The sequence below is a fragment of the Mercenaria mercenaria genome, chromosome 18 (genome assembly GCF_021730395.1).
Source record: "Mercenaria mercenaria strain notata chromosome 18, MADL_Memer_1, whole genome shotgun sequence".
Lineage (NCBI taxonomy): Eukaryota > Metazoa > Mollusca > Bivalvia > Venerida > Veneridae > Mercenaria > Mercenaria mercenaria.
The window spans coordinates 7,384,937-7,406,780 of NC_069378.1; the positions used below are offsets into that span (position 1 = coordinate 7,384,937).

General features: G+C 34.6%; 2 protein-coding genes across 2 annotated transcripts in view; both read right to left on the reverse strand.

Moving 5' to 3' along the window:
• The window catches only part of LOC123538769 (uncharacterized), a 198,685-nt gene that overhangs the window by 62,719 nt on the left and 114,122 nt on the right, over positions 1–21,844 (reverse strand). The window contains exons 22-37 of the mRNA XM_053530668.1: positions 20,917–21,536; positions 19,994–20,120; positions 18,674–18,700; positions 17,316–17,888; positions 16,345–16,407; positions 15,032–15,592; positions 13,306–13,866; positions 13,004–13,036; positions 11,785–12,351; positions 9,948–10,082; positions 7,396–7,667; positions 6,425–6,593; positions 6,000–6,041; positions 4,801–5,235; positions 4,496–4,639; positions 3,497–3,511 (exon numbers count right to left, since the gene is read on the reverse strand). Coding sequence (XP_053386643.1) covers positions 3,497–3,511; positions 4,496–4,639; positions 4,801–5,235; positions 6,000–6,041; positions 6,425–6,593; positions 7,396–7,667; positions 9,948–10,082; positions 11,785–12,351; positions 13,004–13,036; positions 13,306–13,866; positions 15,032–15,592; positions 16,345–16,407; positions 17,316–17,888; positions 18,674–18,700; positions 19,994–20,120; positions 20,917–21,536 — 4,344 coding nt within the window. The remainder of the gene's footprint in view (positions 1–3,496; positions 3,512–4,495; positions 4,640–4,800; positions 5,236–5,999; positions 6,042–6,424; positions 6,594–7,395; positions 7,668–9,947; positions 10,083–11,784; positions 12,352–13,003; positions 13,037–13,305; positions 13,867–15,031; positions 15,593–16,344; positions 16,408–17,315; positions 17,889–18,673; positions 18,701–19,993; positions 20,121–20,916; positions 21,537–21,844) is intronic.
• Positions 1,471–2,554, reverse strand: LOC123538779 (cartilage matrix protein-like). The gene has a single exon (XM_045323153.2). The coding sequence runs from the start codon at positions 2,294–2,296 to the stop codon at positions 1,682–1,684; it is 615 nt and encodes a 204-aa protein (XP_045179088.2). The 5' UTR covers positions 2,297–2,554; the 3' UTR covers positions 1,471–1,681.

Genomic DNA, 21,844 nt, shown 5'->3' on the forward strand with positions numbered 1-21,844 from the left:
GCTATAAGGAATGGATAATTAAATGCAATAAACTGACATCTTTTAAATGCTTCACAAGTTAATGACACTATTTCATGATCACAAGCAATCTTTATGCTACTATTTGAGAATACTCAGTGTGTTACTCGAGGACGACTTACTTTTCACCTAAATTTACTTTAGTTATTCTGCTTACTCAATATATGCAACTACGCTTCAATTACACCATGAATAGGTAGAAATATTATTATCATTCCTTAATTATTGTTTCTACACATTTGGTATTAATAAATAGCAAACAGAGTGAATAAAATTATAGGAGTATAGTTTTAATTCTTTTTGTATTGTTCTCAAAGGAAAACCAAATATATCGACACACAACGTTTATTTTAGTACAAACACGTATGCTAATGATGTACAAAAGAAGCTATGAAAGCTGTTGCTTTATCACTGTATCGTTTCTCAGTGAACTGTATCTCAAACATGGGAAACTGTAGGGTATTAACAATTTCATCTAGGTTTTTATATTGTAAATTGGGTATGTATTGTCTCGCTATCCATGCAACTATACAACTGAAAACATGGCTTACACACCAAAGGACAAAAAAAGAACAAGCACGTATTCATATAAAGCAAAAGCAAAAGAATGACAACGTAAGCTTTTCACAATGAGCTATGATAGAGGTAAAACCTATCAAAAACTAAACAGCCCCATACCGTGTGAAAAGATAAAACATTACGTTTGATAAAACCAGAATGTTTGTATCCATGCATTTCTTTTAACTCTATGAATGGTGGCTAATAGTTCATATCAGGATCTGACATCTTTTCTAACTCCGAGAATTATGCCTTACAGACTATATCAGGATCTGACATCTTTTCTAACTCCGAGAATTATGCCTTACAGAATATATCAGGATCTGACATCTTTTCTAACTCCGAGAATTATGCCTTACAGATTATATCAGGATCTGACATCTTTTCTAACTCCGAGAATTATGCCTTATATAGAATATATCAGGATCTGACATCTTTTCTAACTCCGAGAATTATGCCTTACAGAATATATCAGGATCTGACATCTTTTCTAACTCCGAGAATTATGCCTTACAGATTATATCAGGATCTGATATTACTTCTAACACTGAGAACGTTGGCTTAGGATTTTTCTAAGAATGGTGAAATTGTCATTTTCTCATAAACTGCTGATATGGAAACATGCTCCTATCTATTTACTACATGTATGTTCTACAGTTCTGAAAATGCAAGGCTTAATCAATTCCTACATTGTAGAAAACATCTGATCCAACGAGCAGAACAAACGTATGTGTAAGGCACTCGTGATGATAATATGCAGGAAAGGTTTCTAGTAACAATATAACTTAATTTTAAAGCTATATTGCATGAACACTAACCACAACATTTACCTAAGTCAGTATAAACTACTTTGATTAAGATTTAGCTTCCATGATGGAGGTCCACGTTATTTGAGGGAAGCTATTTCTATCTGCTCTGCACAATTTTTTTTCAAAAACATGCAAGCAAATACAAATATAACGCATCGAGTATATGCATCTAGTATCAGTTAGTCTAACTGCTGAATTTTGGAAATACCTAAAAGAAAATTTGTATTTATAAGAAAATGTTAAAGTTAAAGGAAAGATCTCAAATAAACGCACGGGATAGACGTATACATATTTGACTACACGTTAAGAAGGACCCATGTTAATCTTACATTATGTTTACCTTGACATTCAGACATGTATAAACTTTCAGATAAATCGGAAAGTTCCTCAAAATTCCTGATGGAAAAACTATTCTCCTGCCATGGTTCCGAGGCTATGCCTTCTATTTCACGTGTGTCAGAAAGACCAATACCAATAGCATAAATGTGTATTCCTTGTAAGTGTGCAAATTTTGCTTCTGGTATGGTAAGTTGCGAATTTATATTTGAAAGTCCATCCGTCAATAACATAATAACGTTTTCAGCGTCTGGTCTATCGCCATTCTCAAGCGTGAACATTCGTTTTCGTGCGGCTCTAATAGCATCAGCGACATTAGAATTCCCGGAAACGCGTGTCATTTCATCAATTGCGTCGAAAAGATAATGTTTTTTTGAAAACGAATTCAGATTAAACTGCACTTCCGTTACAGAGCCAAAAGTCATTGCGCCTACACGGACACTTCCGCCATCTGTATCAGCACTATTTATAATGTCTTTACAAAACTGAAGCATTCGAACAAAGTTTTCTTCTGTGACACTTGTTGAACTGTCCAATATGAAGACAAGGTCAGTTTTTGCCAATCCACAAGGCATTGAATCTGAGAAAATGCGATGTTAAGCGTGCTTGAAAATTGATTATCCAAGTTCTAAATAAAAGTAGTTGATGTGACATGAAATTAAATCACTTGTTCTTTGTTATAGATTAAGCAGGTTATTAAAACATCAACATATTTTTTAATATTTTGATTCTGTGCATATTTTTAGAATCGATTTAAGGTGTTTATCCTGTATAATACAGCATAAATCGATAGCATTTATTGAATATGATGCTAATTTTATATTCGATGTGCTTCCAGTTGAATTCTTTTTATACAATGTTTCTTGTATTGCAAAATTATTGAAATTAGTTTAAATCATACTTATCCAAATCGAATGATTTCATTCTAAATTTTAAGCAGATAGCATTTTTGTTCATCTGTTGACTCCATATTTGTCTTAACAACATGGACAAATGCGTTATCATTGGATAATCAATTATCAAACGCCATGGGTGATGAATGGATTAATATCAGCATGTTGCAAAAACCCTTTAGAATATGTGTATATATACGAGAATATGCACTAATATAAGCATCACTTCAATGGTTTCTGGCAGCACTCATTCAAGAATCAGCACCAAGAATATATAAGGGCACTCATTCAAGCATTACAGTTCATAATGGTTGCCACGGGTAACGGACTTTACCACAACATGCAGTTCGACTCAGTGGCTGTCAGTGATATGAGCCGCACCACGAGAAACCAACACAGTGCATTTGCGACCAGCATAGATCCAGACCAGCCTGCGCTTCCGCGCAGTCTGGTCAGGATCCATACTGTTCGCTTTCAAACCCTATTGCAATTAGAGAAACTGTTAGCGAACAGTATGGATCCTGACCAGACTCCATGCTGGTCGCAAATGCACTATGTTGGTTTTTTCATGCTGCGGCTAAATTATGGTTTCGTCTCATGTTCAAAATCAATAGGAAAAACAACGTATAGCGCATCTAATTACATAATCATTAGTTTCAAAATTAATTTGAAACTTAATCAGATGTCATCGGTTTCAATTTACTCCTCTTACAGCAAGAATATAGTGACACTCATCTAGCATAGCTTTTATAATAAATAGCAAAGCGAGACATCTAAATTCAAAATGTTCTCTACATAAGCAACTCTGAAGTGTACAAGACCTGTCAGCGTAAAACATACATAAGCTTAATTCAAAGTACACAACGGAAAAATGCAACTTACTTGTTACTGGTTTGCCTGGAAATAGATATTACAATAATAAAAAAATGAGTGAAATACGTGCTACTTTGAGAGGTGGTGTCCCTATTATCAGCTTATAATTTTTACGTGTTCTGTTTTGTTCATGCTGTGTAGTGTTCTGTTCTGTTCATGCTGTGTAGTGTTCTGCTCGTGATGTGCTTCTTTGTTTGTTCGTGCCATGTTGTGTTCTGTTCATACTGCGTTTTCTTCTGTCCGCACTGTGTTGTGTTCAATTAATGATGTGATGTGTTCGTGCTGTGTTGTGTTCTGTTCATACTGTATTTTGTTCTGTTCATTCTGTTTTGTGTTCAATTCGTGTTGTGCTGTGTTGTGTTCTGTTCATTCTGTTTTGTGTTCAATTCGTGATGTGTTGTGTTGTGTTCTGTTCATACTGTGTTTTGTTCTGTTGATTCTGTTTTGTGTTCAATTCGTGATGTGCTGTATGGTGTTCTGTTCATACTGTGTTTTTCTGTTCGTACTGTGTTGTGTTCTATTCGTGATGTGCTGTGTTGTGTTCGTGTTGTGTTGTCTTCTGAATTGTTGTATTTTTGCAGCGTTATAATTTATTGGCTTTTTAATACCATGATGATTCGTTATCTGAGCTCCGTCTGATAATACTTAAACGAAGCGACGCTCGTGTCGATAAGGTACTGGCAGCTCTGTCCCGTGGTTGTGGGTTCGAGCCCCATTAGGGTCAAGAACACGCATCCTCACATGACACCAGTCTTCTTTCAGAATAACCAATCGACATTGTAAGACAATATATTTTAAAAATGGTCGCATTATATGATTAATACTAAAGGCTTATTTGGTTAATTAACTGTTAAATTACATGTAACACAGTTCTGACATTATTTTGCTTTTGAAAGTATTAAAACAGGTATATTACCTAGATAAGACCATGAACAATTTTTCTAGCAGAAGGTATTTGAAGGAAGGTAAAAATTAATATTATGTTAAACAGGATATTTATTTCCTTACCGCATCCGGTGCCGTCTCCTTCTCCGCCAAAGATGGTCTCTGCCAATCCCTCTAGTTCTTCGAATTTCTGCACATTGAAACTGTACTCATTTGTTGGTTTATTTGCTATTGCATCAACCTCTCTAGTGTCAGTCAAACCAATACCTTAAAACGTAGAGAAATACAACTTCATTAATATCCTTGCAAAACAAAACTCCTTTTTTCACAAGATCCACCTATACAGGAGAAAAATTGTGTATTCATAAAGCAAATCACTGCATGTTTGCTTAAGCACTGGCATGCATATAACATTTTAATAACCTTACCGATTGCGTATATATCAATCCTTTTAGCTCTTGCATTGTCAGCTTCTGGAATAGTCCTTCTGGAGTTGATGTTTGAAATACCATCAGTTAAAACAATGGCGACATTGGGAACACCTGCTCGATCACCAGCAGATCTCGTGAACATCCTGCTATGCATAGTCTGGATAGCATCGGCAGTATTCGTACTGCCGTATATATACGGAATTTTATCAATAGCAGATTTAACAGCTGTGGTTGTCTTGTACTGATTCAAGTTAAACTGGACTTCAACTTCTGTACTGTATATAAGTACACCAATGCGTACACTCCCTGAGTCAACATCTGCATAGTCTACAAGGTCTTTACAGAAATCACGCATTTTCTGAAAGTTTGGCTCAGTGACACTTGTAGACGCATCAATAATGATAACAAGATCGACTTCTGCCAGCCCGCAACCTGGAGAAAAAATACAAATACAATTTCCAACTATTGAACACAATGATTTAGAAGGTCCAGACTTTTATACATGTCTTGAGAATTTAACCCGGCAAGGTAAGTAGAACATGTATGTAGTTTAAAATGCACAATGTGTAAGCAAACAAGTTACACGTGGTACCAGTAATCGAAGTATTATTGCGTTATGTGTTTTGCAGCAAATATAAAAGTGCATATTATTGTTAAGTAAGAGAATCATATAATTTTCTTGAAGATGAAAGTTAATGAATTGAAATCCAGTCTTAAAATATTTTAAATCTTTTAATAGTTACTTTTGACAAAACTGAAGTCATTACTGAATATAATTCATATTCATGTTAAATTCTATGTTAATTCTAATGTTATTTAATAGCCTTAAACAATAAGTATACAAAACCGTAAAACAAAAAACAAAAAAACATTTGTAAATTTGTCATTATGTTTTAAGGTAATGGGCACGTAATCATAATCGGTAAATTACGTATTCTTCGCGTGATTTTTCGGCATTTTCCGTGTTTTTTCCCCGGAAACCCAAGTTGCGTGTTATGCTACATATACATCCGAAGAATCCCGAAGTGCCTTTGCAGAATACGTAATCACACGAACATTGCCGAGAGTCTTTACAGGTCCATTACCTTAGAGCTCAGGGACGTCCTTTAACTGACATGCGTACGGTCGTCTTTTTGATTAAGACGTCGTCCTTTAATTGACACGGTCATGTTTTAATTGACACGCTCATATCTTACCTGGTTGCTTAGTAGGTGCTAGTGTTGTTATTTCTGGTTCAGCTAAAATATATTTGAAACATAAAATATGAAAATAATGAGGTTGTGAAAATAATTATTTCGTTAAATTTTTTTTTAATGGTCACGGATAAACCAGTCAATTTCGGAATGACTCTATATAAGAAAACAGCACTAATATAAACGTGGTTCGAACAGTTAGTTATAAAACCAAATCGAAAAATGAATATGTACGTAGTACCTGACGATATAATAATCAACTTCTTAAGTAGCGGAATGTAACCTTCAAAGGACTTAAATCAACATATTATTAAGTGTATGTAAATGAAATATTTAGATGTATCTTATAGTATCAGAATAATGTACATTTTCTAGAATGACAAAGTTATGTTCAAAAGAATAAAGTCTATTATTCAGTTTTCGCCTACTTGGACACAATGCAGAGAAAATCTTTCTGTCAAGGCCTTCGAGCTCCTCGAAGTTTTGCACATTGAAACTGTTCTCGCTAGCTGGTACAGAAGCAATGCCATCCAATTCTCTAGTATCCCGTAGACCAATGCCAACAGCATAAATATGAATATTTTTTGCTCTGGCAGCCTGTAAAATTCGCGAATGCATGTGATGATTTAAGAATCAACTTTGACTAGAAATAACTGAATGCGTATGTATTGTTACTGTAGCAAGTCGGTTCTTCCTTTTGCTCTATGAAGTTATATTTATTTATGACGATTTATGTCATCAATCTTTGATTAATATAACGGAATGTCGTTCTACTAAATGACAAGTATACAAAACTGTGTTAATTTTCCGTGACTTGGTATTATGATTTTACATGTTCGATCCTTGCATCTGACTAACCATGATGTCAATGATACTGAGAAATAATACAATTTGTAAAATCACAAAAACCGAGGAATTCTGAAAAAAAAATCAGCTTGATAAACATAAAAACTCATGAATAAATAATATTATTCCCATCTTGATAAGCAATGGGAAATAACACAGATTTTAATTAAAAAACCAATGGACAGCTATTGTAAAATGATTTCTAACGTGATACACAGCGGGAAATTTACTAAGTAGTAAGAAAAGAGTGGGAGCACGTTTACTGGAAATTATATACAAATTTGTCATATATAATGAGTAGTTATTAACATTTTCTCAGTTAGTTCAAAGCCGTATTTATATTAGCAACTAACATATCATATCATTCCACAATACATACTGCAGAACAAACATAAAAAATAGTTAAAAAGACGTGGTCTGTTGCACCAAGACAAATCTAACTCTTACGGCACATTAACATGGACCCAGTGGAATTTGACATTTATCTCAGTTAATGCATCTTCCGAGTATTTTTCCTCACTTAAACCTCTAACAAGTGAAATTTCATTTTTACCTCAGCATTTGGTATAGTTTTTCTTGAATTGATGTTCGATATACCGTCAGTAACTACTATACAAGTATTAGGGACGTCAGGACGGTCTCCATTCCTCGACGTGAACATGACGTTTTGCATTGTTGCCAGAGCGTCAGCGGTGTTAGTACTTCCATAGATGTAAGGGATATTGTCTATGGCGTTAAAGACTTCAGCCTTGGTAGAATACCGGTTCAGATGGAACTGTATCTCGACCTCTGTGCTGTAGATGAGTATACCGACACGGACAGCTCCTGATGAATATACGAACTTGTTACAGAAATTATACATTTAGATTAGTAACCATATATATAAATTTGTTGTAAAACAATTGTAAGGTTAACAAGAGTACAAGAATGTCACAATATACGCCCGTCACAGCAAATTTCTTTACTCTAGCACCTGTATTTGCAAATGAAATTTTAACTTTGTGGTTGTTATGTAATAACTAAGTGTTTTGTTTTTCTAAGTCCACAAAAAAACTCCTTACCAGGTAGAGATACCTTAAAATACAACTAAAATTGGAAAGTAACATCTATGTTGTACCACAGAAAAGTGGTCTTGGTTTTTCCCTACGGTCAATTATAAAAAAGTTACAATATAAGTTATTTATAGTAACAACTAAGGGAAGTTAATCTTAAAAAAAAAAAAAAAAAAAAAAAAAAAAAAATCAAAAAAAAAATTGTAACTCCTCACAAAAATCTTTACCAGGTAGAGACTGGTCAAAATACATCTCAAAATTGGATGTAGCATGCATATTGTACTACAGAAAAGTGGTCTCGATTTTTCCCTATGACTAGTAATGAAAAAGTTACAATATAAGCTATTTATAGTAACAACAAAGGGAAGTAATTCGAAAGAAGGGAACTGCGCATGACACTTCGTCTCATGATGGTGTATAATTGTGTCAAGTTACATCAAAATCCCTCCATGCATGAAGAAGAAATGCTTCGGACAAAGTCATTCTTGTATCTGACCTTTGGCCTCTAAGTGTGACCTTGACCTTAGACCTAGGGACCTGGTTCTTGCGCATGACACTACGTCTCGTGGTGGTGAACATTTGTGCCAAGTTATATCAAAATCCCTCTATTCATGAAGAAGACATGCTCCGGACAAGGTTTTCATTCTTGTATCCTTTGACCTCTAAGTGTGACCTTGACCTTAGACCTAGAGACCTGGTTCTTGCGCATGGCACTCCGCCTCATGGTGGTGAACATTTGTGCCAAGTTATATCAAAATCCCTCTATGCATGAAGAAGAAATGCTCCGGACAAAGTTTTCATTCTTGTATCCTTTGACCTCTAAGTGTGACCTTGACCTTAGACCTAGGGACCTGGTTCTTGCGCATGACACTCCTTCTCATGATGATGAACAATTGTGCCAACTTTCATCAAAATCCCTCTATGCATGAAGAAGATATGCTCCGGACAAAGTCATTCTTGAATTTGACCTTTGACCTCTAAGTGTGACCTTGACCTTAGACCTAGAGACCTGGTTCTTGCGCATGACACTCCGTCTCATGTTTGTGAACAACTGTGCCAAGTTTCATCAAAATCCCTTCATGCATGTAGAAGATATGCTCCGGACAAGGTCTGTGGACGCCGCCCGCCCGCCAGGGGCGTTCCCATAATACGTCCCGTTTTTCAAACGGGCGTATAAAAAGCATACCAGTTTTGTAAAAGAACATCAACTGCGATTCCATGTAAGATTTTTAAAAGTAATTTGGATGATTTCAGGTAGGTTAAAAGCATGATGTTCACGTGATAAAATTGAATTGTGAATACTGCGCCGGTTCTAACCTATGCAACTTTGAACCCATTCCTTCAAAGAGTATGATGAATTGAACATACCAAATTGCTATGGTCTATTATGTTAAATTAAGAAAGGGCTGTAATTATAGAACAAAAACCGATGGAAAATGTCTATTATTTACGGTCGTCTTCATGTCAAGAACCTTCATCTGTGAAACTTCCAAGCATATCCTTTCAATAGTGTTTGAGGAGTTGAAAACAATAGACTTTTCTCTATATTCTATAAAAAAAATAATCAATGCAAAAGTTCCTTCCTTTTTTCGTCATCTGCACATCACGCTTCTTCATTGTTGAAAGCTTGACGCAAACCAGACCGATGTGACGCAAACCTGGCCAATGTGACGCGAACCAGGCCAATGTGACGCAAACCAGGCCAATGGCGTGAGAAGAATTAGACACATATGATTTTACTCCATATTCTATCTAATGAAACTATCAAAAGGCCATAACTGCGGTAAATATAGTAGGGAGGGGTTTGACACATAAGATTTCGGAAAGTATGTACAGACAGACGGACTTACGGACAACAGCAACGCTATAGCCCCCCCCCCCCCCCACACACACACACATAAATGCGGGGGCATAAAAGGAAAATGTTTCTTTTTTTCTTTTATGTCATTTGTTGAATGTTCGTAAGCATACAGTGTTCAGTGTATGACAAAAGATATAATCGGTAATATTGGTAAAGTTTGTTAGAAGTTCTTATAAAAACAGCTGCACAAACCTGAATCAATGTCTGATTTTCGGAGAAGATCTTTCGTGAATTTCAACTGTTTCTTGTAATTAGCCTCCGTCACACTTGTTGATGCATCAATTATAATCACAAGATCTGAATTGCCAAGTTTGCATTCTGGCTGTGCTGCAAAATGAATCAACAATATTTTGCTTTTAATTCAGTTGTATTGATACTGACTGCACTATGTCATTTTGCTACGAAACTTATAGAATTAGTTGGAGGTTATCAAGGATCAAGCTATTATAAATGTTTCATTTATACATAGTTTTAGAAAATTCAAAATGCGTTGCACATCCATCCATTTCTGTATTTATTTGCGAACGTTGGCGAGTAGCTTAAATGCACAAAGTTTCTTTACAAATTCCTGGATAGTATTTTGAAAGTTTTCCAAGAATCTTTCTCCGCAGTATTTTTGTTCTACCAGATTTCATTCTTTAAAGAGCTTATTGTGTACTAAGTTATATATTGAGGTTACAAAGAATATTTATTTTCATTTGAATACATGTAATTCACTTTCTCAAATTAACAGTGTTGTGTTTCTAGTTGAAACAGCTGCATGTGCAAATATAATAATTCGAAATAGAAGGATTAATTTAATATGATTCTACTAGGCTAAAGTAATTTAAAACTAAACCCATAATAAAATGAAAGAATGCAAATTAAAATGTTATACAAATTAACTAAATAAAATAAAGAAAGAAAAAGTTAAGGACTTAACCTTTAAGAAAGGTTAGATAACAGAAATTAGAAATAAAACTATTAAATATGTTAATAATCACAATAACCAAGTTACACATTTACATTAAACAACCAAAACAAGCAATAAGACATGCTTATATGTTAATATCTTACCATCTTTCGATCTTCCGAAAATGGCAACAAGACACATAAAGAAACACGTGTATACAACGAATAAAGCAACAACAGACATATACTTGATCCTTAAACCGCGCAATTGTGCGTTAATTAGGAAACGCTATCAAAAAGGAGCGCAAATTCATGATAAAAGACAAGAAACTGCGCAGCTTAAACGAGCTGTGCGCTTACAAAATGTATCATTCAAAATATGTACAACATAGTGAACAGTTTTGCGCATGTACATCTGAAAAACAACAAAACTCTCAATACAAGCACCATTCGTTTACCAAGTACCTTAAGCATCTAGGCAGACATCTTAGCTGAAAGTAACAATATATATCTATGTGCTAATAACTTGCATAGCAACACCGTGAAAACCATGAAATACTTGTGCAGCTTTGAGCATGGTAATACAAATTCTGATATGCATGTAATAAACAATGATATATGAAGTCATGGGTAACACAGTTATCATTTGTTTCTGTGTAGAAAAGGTACGCTTGCATTGCATAAAGTGCCGAATCCAGAACTGCGTGTAAAATTTGTGTATGGTGCCAATATGACGTCACTGCTGACGTCATATACTGCTTCGCGCGCTGTGTGTATTAAACCAATATATCGATATGTTATTTTTTGTATTTATCCCATTTCCTTAATCTTAAATACATGTATTTTTCCATATACCCATATACTGCTACATAATAAACACAGTTTACAATAAAAAAATTATTACTATCTTGGTATATGCTCTGGACATTATACCACCATTACCCAGCATTCCATAATCAACAATACAATACGTGATACATTTATTACAAATACATATGTATAGAAAGCGGTCTTCATTTCCATATGTGGTAAAGCATATTAGAGCGTACATTTACCCGCATACACCATTTGTAAAATACATGTACACACCAATTCCGTGAAACTACCAATTCAAATATTTTCCTATATCGTAATTTACCATAACGACCCATGCAAACGAATGTGAATATGTCATCAATACGTAATTCCATTTCGTCAAACTTTGGAAGAAGCAGCGCAGATTCTGTTGCAATATAGTCAGCTACATTATTAAACTCAGCCGATGACTCTATTTTAATTCCTATAAGAAGTAAACGTATTCCTTCCATTGTCAATGCCTTTAAATTCTCCCGAGATCTTCTTGACGCCAAATCTGACTTTCCATCAGTAATTATAACTGCAATATTTGGCACATCTTCTCTGTCACCATGTACCTTCGTGAACATGAAATTTTTCAAAAAATCTATTCCATCCGAAAATGGCCACTGGCTACTGGGCCGTCTAGTATTTAGGATAGCTTTCATTAAGTCTTTATTTGTTCTGTAGTTATTCAAATGAAACAAAAAAGAATCGTACACTAACATCCCAACCTGAACACGACCTTCATCAACGTTAACTGCAGAGGCGAAATCGTGAATAGTTTTCAACACCTTTTCAAACTCTGGTTCTCTCACGTTTTCAGACAAGTCAAGAACAAATATTATGTCAAAATCTTGCTGTCCGCATGCTACAATAGTAACGCCGTATTTGTTAGCAATAGGTAGTATGAATTTGAGCAACAAGCTGAGATTTATGTTCTTAAACAGTCCTGGTGGGAGGAATTCTTTTGTAAACTTAAACTTGTTCAGAATGTAAACTTACTTATAAACTCTTAAACATGTCGCCTGTAATAATTACTAAGTGATGTTTAGAAGTACAGTTGAAACTAGATATTTCGAACTCTCTTCTCTAAAAAAGTCCGGCTATCTCAAGTCCCATCCCGAAAACACGTGCAGAAAATATCAATTGAGCCGTGCCATGAGAAAACCGACATAGTGGGTTTGCGACCAGCATGGATCCAGACCAGCCTGCGTGTCCGCACAGTCTGGTCAGGCTCCATGCTGTTCGCTTTTAAGCCTATTGGAATTGGAGAAACTGTTAGCGAACAGCATGGATCCTGACCAGACTGCGCGGATGCGCAGGCTGGTCTGGATCCATGCTGGTCGCAAACCCACTATGTTGGTTTTCTCATGGCACGGCTCAATTTAAGTCGAATATGGCTTATCTCGAAGTAAAACGCCCGATTATTTGGAGCTGGAGACACCGAGTTTTAATTTGATTTCAATTTTTAACAGAGAGTAGGAAGAATATCAAATATATAGCTGTAATTTATCACTTACATAGTCTCGGGAGGTCAGAGTTAACTATCACATCTAAAAAGAAATTAGAATGAATTATACTTAAATATATAAAAACCTGAAAAAATACATGAAAACTTCATATATTTTAACACAAAATTAATAGCTATTGCATTTTCTGTTTTTAAATCGTCGTTATTTAGTACTATTCACATCATACGCGCAAGATTACATGTTTCGGGTGGATCTACACTAAGTATTCGAATGACCACCTACACTTTCACTTTTGTTGTGCAAAAATCAGAAATTATGGGGAGAAGATCATCAATAGATGTAGTTCTTACCATTGCAGGTAGATCGAAATAGTGTGTCAAGTTTAAATTCTAATTCGTCAAATCTATCAACATTAAGCCTATTTTCAGGTCGACCAGCTATTCCATCTAACTCAAGCGTATTACTCAATCCAACTCCTATTGCTAACAAAATAATTCCTTTCTCTCTAGCTTGGTCCGCCTCAGGAATAACTTTGTGATAGTCAATATTAGAAACACCATCAGTTATTATTATTCCAATTTTATCTGCTTCTGTTCTGGCCCCATGTTTGTTTGTGAACATTTCATTTCTCATTACATTGATCGCCCCTGCAGTATTAGTGCTTCCTGCCATGTATTCAATACTATCCAAAGCGTCAAACAGCTCCTTTTCTGTCTTAAACTCGTTCAAATGGAACTGTACTGAAGTATGTGTGCTGTAAATAAGCATTCCAATCCTTGTTTTTCCCAAGTCTACGTCTGCACTGGCAATGAATGATTTCGTTGCATCAAGCATAGTTCGAAAGTTCTTCTTTCCCAAACTCGTCGATGAATCCAGTGCAAAAACAACATCTAATGCTGTACTTGAACAAACTGTAACAAAAGTAACAGGTGTTACCTTTTTGAGTTACCGTATCAAATCATATTGGCACCCCTTTACCATCATTTAGCTAACTATCACAGATAATTGTTGTTCTTGCATTTACTTGCTTGCTTGCTGCTTCGCTGGCTTGCCGTTTAACTTTGCCAATTGCAGGGTCTCAATGCATGTTGTTTTGCAGAAACTCGTTTCTGTGGCTGTGTTGTACATTCTAGCGATGCTTTGCTATGTTGAAAACTATGGTCAAACTAAGTAAGACCTGTGCAATTAACAATGTGGAATCATGCGCATGCTATTACATATTTTGATATAGGTAACAATGTGTGTGAAGGTAGTTTATCAATAATTTGGGACAGAATAAAGCCAATTTTCGTTAGGCTAGCTGATTTTATAAATGCTGAGGATTCGATATTGATTATTTGCAGAAGGCGACGGCGCAACAGTATTTTAAACGTCGCTTGCAAACCAAGTTGGCTTGAACATCATGTTAGAACACAGTGTGAGTGTTAAAAAAATCGATGACGACACATAAAAAGAAATAGTGAATTGAAAAAACTAATTATTTAGATCGAAAAGCAAGTGAACAGAGTGGAACCAGGCACCTCACAAAAGACGCTGCAGAACTGTGACTGTAATATAAGAGGCAGATTGAGAGTTGCCAATTACATGTGACAAGACAGCATATGATACTTCAGCCAAACCAACCAAACCCCATGTGAACACCAAGAAACAAATATAATGTTTAAATCACAGACTTACATATATCGGGAATATGAGTTGTTTCCCATGCTGTAAAGTATCAAAGTATTTATTGTATATCAAAACGTATATATTATCTTAAAATTGTGTGTCGCAAAGATAAAACCAATCGATTATTCTAATTATATTCTACTTTTGATATTAAAATTTACCAATAATACAATTTAAGTCACTCTTAGTTTATCAGAAAAGTAAACATTTTCATTTGTTTTGAAATAGATAATCAAAAACGTTTAAATAAAAATATGTGAACAAAATTTAAAGAACTCTGAACTAAGATTTAAATTAATCGTAAAGGGGGAGAGAGAGCGCCAAGAATATACTGAAGATGCCACTATCGTTTCAATTATAAGTCACAATTAGATTTTTCTATTGAACAAATATGTTTACAACCATTACCAACACAAAGCGATTTGTACACAGCATCAAGATTAATTTCTAACTCTTCAAATTTTTCAATGTCAAATCTTTTTGCTGAGTTTCCAGCTATTGCATCGAGTTCTTCAGTTTTGGAAACACCAACACCAATAGCATATATTTCAATCCCAGACTGCCTTGCTAATTTCGCTTCTGGAATGGTTTCATAATGGTTTATATTCGAGACACCGTCAGTCACAATTACTGCAACATTTGGAATATCTTCTCTATCACCGTAAAATGATGAAAAACTCCGTGTCCGCATAGTCTTTATTGCATCAGCTGTATTGGTATCGCCGTACCTATAGTCTATTTCATCTATTGCGTTCAGGAGTTGTTCTTTCGTTTTATAAGTTTTAAGGTCGAATTCAACATGGACTCTTGTACTGTATGTGATAATCGCTATTTGGGTATTTCCAGAATCTATGTCGGCGTCGCTAACAAAACCTTTCACTGCCGATATCATCACCCGGAAGTTGTCCTCATTAACACTTGTGGAAGTGTCCAAGACGAAAACTAGGTCAATATTGGTACGAGTGCAAGCTGTATCGAATAAACAGAGGATAAGTGGTTTTATTTTCATACATAACGATGTTTTTTCTTAGATACTTGCGAAAAATGGCGTCTAAGCTGATCTGTTTTGTCTAATTATTTGAATAACAGAAAAGGAGGAAACCTCGCCATCTATTGTGTCACAAAAAGCCGTAAGCGGCGTGTTGCTATTTCGATAAGAAATAGAGTGTTGACAATATTTCAGAAAAAAACTTGGTAAACAGGGTAACATAAATACTTTTTTTCTTAAACGCACCGTAAATATTTTTTTAAAGAAACTTTGTACCATGAAGTTATGTCCGTTGACATTTGAAATGCTGTAATAAGTTATTGTGTAACCTTTATTTAGTTAAGGTAAGTTTAATGACCATTGTTTTAATTTATATAACGGGTCATTTATCAGTACTTTAGCAATTAGAAATGTTTCAAGATGTACAGAAGTGGAACATATAATCTGAAAGAACTTGGTGGTTTGCCATCAATAAATCACCTTGAGGCTTGAGGACGGCAGTAAGACAATGTGAAGTCCAACAATACTGTTTTATTGTATAAGGATTTCCACGGATATATTTCTTTAAATGTCGAAAGAAGCGATTATATATAAAGGACAATTTCCAGGAAATGTATGATAAATTCAAAAACATCAACGTGAAAAAGATCCATTAATACCTTATTATTTGTAATACATGTAAAGAAATGGTTTGTTTTATAGATTAGCAAAATAATCTATCAACAAAACTTACGGCCTTTAGGTGATGTAGCTATCAGAATTGGTGTTGTTGTTGTAGGCCTTTGCGTTGTTGTTTCTGTAAAAGTATCTTACTAAAATGGTTTTATATCACATGTGAATACAATTACCAGCCAATTATGAACGTCTAGTACTGCACATTTAGGAATTGAAAATCAACACCTGTATTTCTGTTAAAACGCCAGAAATGGAAGTCGACGTAAATTTAATTAGAATTTCGTTGAATAAAAAATCCTTTAAGGAAAATACTATAAAATGTTTATAAAGAACACCCTGATTCTATAGCAAGTAACTGCCAGTTACAATAATTTAATGTCTTATAAAGCATTAATTATATATTTGATTATTGCTGCAATTTTAACTTAACAAAAATTGTTCTATAATAAGCTTTGATGTGTATGTATTCATAACTTATTAGTAAGCGTGTTTAGCGTTTTGATTCACAGTTATTTTACAAGCGTGATAAAAGCATGATATGTTTGTGTTTATAAGCATTTGCAACCTAGTTGTCCGTGAAACAATGATGAACCGCTTGATATTATCTATTATTTCTGCCTATACATCGATAGTGCGATGTCGTGAACAGCGAACAGCCTCATACACGACAGTAATGATCATAGAGTCAGTAGTTAATGTTATTGAAGTGGTATTTATAGAATAATATATACTGCTTTCCACATTATCTTGGATACGCAAGGCCGCCAAACTATATACTGAAATGTGAGACTATTAGTTAAGCTTGTAATGTGCTTCACCTTAGAATGAACTCCATGCTGTTACTCAAGTGTGTATACTGTAGAAAGCGAAGATCATAACACTTTTCAGTTTCATGCATGCATCCCTTTCAAGCGTGAACATCTTTCTAGATGTTGGAAAAGTGAAGCAAACAGTTTATTTGTGATGAATAAAATCGAAGCACGACTGATAAGCTATAGCCATAGATGCATACATTACTGTAATGTTTACCAGGACAAAGATTTCTATATATTCTTTCCATTTTTTCGTCCAATTCATCAAAGTTGTCAATAAAATACCGATTCTCTGTTCTCCCAGCTATTCCATCGAGTTCTGCCGTTGCTGACAATCCTATGCCTATGGCATATATTTGAATTCCTTGTGCACGTGCCCTGTTTGCTTCCGGTATGGTACTGTTTTGGTTTATTGTTGATTCCCCGTCCGTTATCACTATAGCAACATTTGCAATTTCTGGTCTATCGCCATATTCAGGGCTAAACATTTCTGTCCTCATTAATTTCAAAGCAGCTGCAGTATTTGTACGTCCATACGTATACCGGATTTTAGATATAGCCTCTATAATAGCTGCCTTATTGTTATATGTATTTAAGTGAAACTTAACCTCTGCTTCACTACTGAAGACTAGAACACCAATTCTAACATTGTCACCATCAGTATCAATGTCTCGAACAAGTCTTTGTGAAGATAATAGCATTTTGTTCCAGTTGTCTGGCTGAACACTAGTTGATGCGTCAAGAATTATCACCAAGTCAAATTGTGTACTACCACAAGAATATTTGTCGTCTGCAAATACGAAATGTTAGCAATCTATATTTAGCAACTATGTTAATTCTAATTAAGCCTTTAGTTTTAATACTGACAGTAATTTGATATTTTCTACTCATTCTCTTCAGTAGTTCCCTGTTTCCTCGAACCGACTTTAAACAACATTTATTTATCAATTTCAATAGACAAAACTTACATATATACAAAACTTCACAAGCTTTACTACAAGACATAATTGGTACAATACATAAATAATAACGTTACTCAATAAACTCCCCTGGGCGATAACCTCCCCTAGCACTACATTAATCACTGTGGTCACAAAAACCACATGACCATGAAAATTACACAACCGTTTGAAAGAAATTCAAGTATTATTTTCTTGTTGAATTTTGTTTCATTTTGTCACTCACACTGGTCATAAATGTCTTAAAAATATTCAAAAGGCTTTCAATAATCAAAATGTAAAAACACATGATGAAAATAAAAAAAATTATAAAAATCCTGATAAAAATATCTTTAACGAAAGATGTCTGTTTTCTGTAAGAGGAGATTACTGCGTAGGAGATTGAATACTCACGTTAGACCTGTTTTTTTTTCATAAATATTGAGCTAAAACCGTTACTTAATGACTTACTTATTCAATCGTCCATATAAAAGACCATAACGTATGTTACAAATAGACGACAATCAAAAACCACAAACATACCCTCCACCAACATACATTTATAACAATATTAACAATAACGGATATTGCACTGGTGAAATCGCACGAGATAAACGTGACAGAACACTCAACTTACATGCATGCTTAAGAGGTTTGTTGAACACTGAAAAGAAGAAACAAGAGCTTTGTATAATATGTTTGTATTTATGATACACTTACTTTGATACTTGTAACGTAATCTAAGACTTAAAATACTCTTACCCTATCTGTACATATACACTGGTGTAAATGTAGACGATATTATAACTTATAAAGAAGCTATCATTTAAAGGGCATTCTTGCTTGACAGAACAACTGTTTCTTTACTTTCCATGAAGTTTTAAGGGACTGAGAGACTATCAACAAACTATAAACAAAATATATTTTCAAGTTATCATTACCAACTCTGGGGTAAATACTAAATATGTAAAAATTGTAGAACATTGTAATCGTTGCCCTTGAGTTCCAAGAGACAACTGACTTAAGATGGATTATAGGAACCCTTATGTTAGTCAAATATCTTAAATACTCTACCTACTGCAAGAGCACAATTACCTCTCGACCTTATCTACGGTGCATTCCTACACTACATAATACAAGCATAGAACATACTGCATGAAAAATGACTTATTTTATTTTGAGTGATGAACAATGACAAATGTACAACCTTAGAGTTGATCATATCACTCATACGAAATTTTCGTTAATGCAGTATTCCCCACCCATTTATTTAAATGCGTCGTAATGGATTCTTTCTTGAGGTTACCGACCAGTAATTACAAATGGCAATTTCCGTGATATTACGTATTCTCGTATGCCATTTCGGCATCCTTCGACAATAACAGACATTTCGGCATCTTTCGACAATGGCAGAAAATTGCTATTTCATAACAAACAGATAATGTTGAAAATGGCATACGGTGAATAACGTAATGCCAATAGTTGAAGTATAACATCTAAACCAAACCTTATAATGTTTCATTTGTAAGATGTTAGCGTTGATAAGCATAACCAACATCGATGTACACTACTTATACATGATCATATCCCGTTGAAATTTGTTTCATGTGAAATAAACAGTAATTTAAACATTCACAAGTGTTAGGCTTACCTCCATTTCTATTTGCAAAACGCCTTCCACCTAGCAAGAATAGAACCAAAATTCACAAAAATAATTTTAGTTTTCTAAAAGATATGGCCATATTATCCATAATAGATATCTATTTGAGAGTTACTTTAATGCAGAGTAGATATTTTAACACATTTTAATTGTTACATTTTCATAAGAAGTAATTTCTGATCTGCTCAAAAAATGTACTGGTAGATTGAACTGTGAACTGAATCAGTAAAGTGGAAACATTCTATAAAAGAAGAAACAAGTTGTGTTTATCGTAATATTCCATAACTGAGAACTTACATAAAGATACAATTATTACTCTAACTATGTAATATGGTGCCACTGCTGACGGGAAACATCCTAATAAGCTTTCACAGAAATGTGACACGTTAGAATATAAGACGTGTATTAACTTCAGACATAGACACTGTTCAGAAATGAATACATTGTGGTAAAGTACGTGATAATGGACAAAGTCTGTGTGTTTAACAAAATTTAAGGTGTAATAAGCCAAAGAATTTACTACATTGGTTTGGTGAACACATACTACCGGTATTCAAGAAGAAACGTATGAGTACATTTAAACTCAAGACATACCTTTCACAGTCAACATGAAACAACTTTAGACAAACGATTCGTGTTCATAAAGAAGCAAATGTGAATAAGTATACGTGGCACTAGATGTGAAATTGATACATCATCTTACACAAGATTTAAAATGTGAAATACAATACATTTTCTCGGACATCGACGATTAACACTGTCTTATGTGTGCAACATGAAACATGAATTCGCACTTTAATACACTGTACTTCAAGGCTTCTACAAAAGAAGTTATGTTTGTAACTAACGACAAACTTTTGCAAAGATAAAACAAACGGTCTTAAATTATATTTAGTTAAAACATCAATGCAATCCCACCCGCATTTGATACATAGTACAAACATGTTTGCCTAGAAGGCACTTGAATTTTTTACAGCAATTTAATCACTATGAAAAGCGAGGCCATACTGAGACGCCACGAATACATGCATCGATGTGTTTATTTTACAATGAGGACATATACAATATGTGATATGTATGACGTTAAAACAACTATGCGTGTGGAACAGACCAACGCATAGAACACAAATTGATAAGCGAACTATTTCTTTAACATCTATGCTAATTATAATGTTACATAATGTGTAACGACAGATAACAGTTTATTGCGAAACACATACAGCTAGTTTTAGAAAAAAGCGTTTATCTTTCTGCGTGCGCGGTGACTTGATACCTAGACATGTTTTCGGGAATAAGTCCATTTTGATTTCTGCCAGTCTATCAAAGTCATCAACAACAAACCTATTGTATTGTAGCGGTTTACTTGCAATGCCGTCTAATTCATTTAGACTGTTCAAGTTGATTCCAATTGCAATTACTTGTATCCCATCATCACGGGCAAGTTGAGCTTCAGCACCTACAAGCTGATTATTCACATTCGATATTCCATCGGTTATAATCACTGCAACATTTTTGATGCCGTCACGATCTCCTTGTGCTCTTTGAAACATCTGCGTGCGCATTGTTCGGATTGCATCGGCTGTATTCGTGTTACCGTACTTATATGGTACTTTTTCGATTTTTCGAAGAAGGGCTTCTTTGTCTAATACTTCATTTAGTTGAATGATGATGTCTGATTTAGTGCTAAACGTCATGAGACCTACTCTTACACCGTTAGAATGGAAATTAATGTCAATTACCATCTGCTTGACGGAATTTAGCATTTTCATGAAGTTTGTTGCACCAACACTTGTTGATGAATCAAGTACAAAAACGATGTCGATAAAAGATGGAGGACAATCTGATAAAAAAGATAAATAAAACGACTTTTATTTTTGTCGAGAAGTTGTATTATTATCAAGGTCGGCAGAAAAACATGTTTCTGAATACAAAAGCAAACCATTATGAATTGACATTATTACTTGTAGAAAAGAAACATATTTTCTAGCAAGAGTACTATGGTGGCACTAGGTCGCTCACCTGAGTGTCACAGCTAAACAGGTAATAACTTTGATACGGGTTTATCCAATGTCTGCCAAAGTATTTTCAAAACTGCAGGCTCAGAGAGGTTTGCACAATTTATACTAGAGCAATGAAGGGAAAACTAGA

Bases quoted from the DNA above. Each gene is read 5' to 3' on its own strand.
- LOC123538779 (XM_045323153.2), bottom strand. From the start codon at position 2,296: ATGCCTTGTGGATTGGCAAAAACTGACCTTGTCTTCATATTGGACAGT.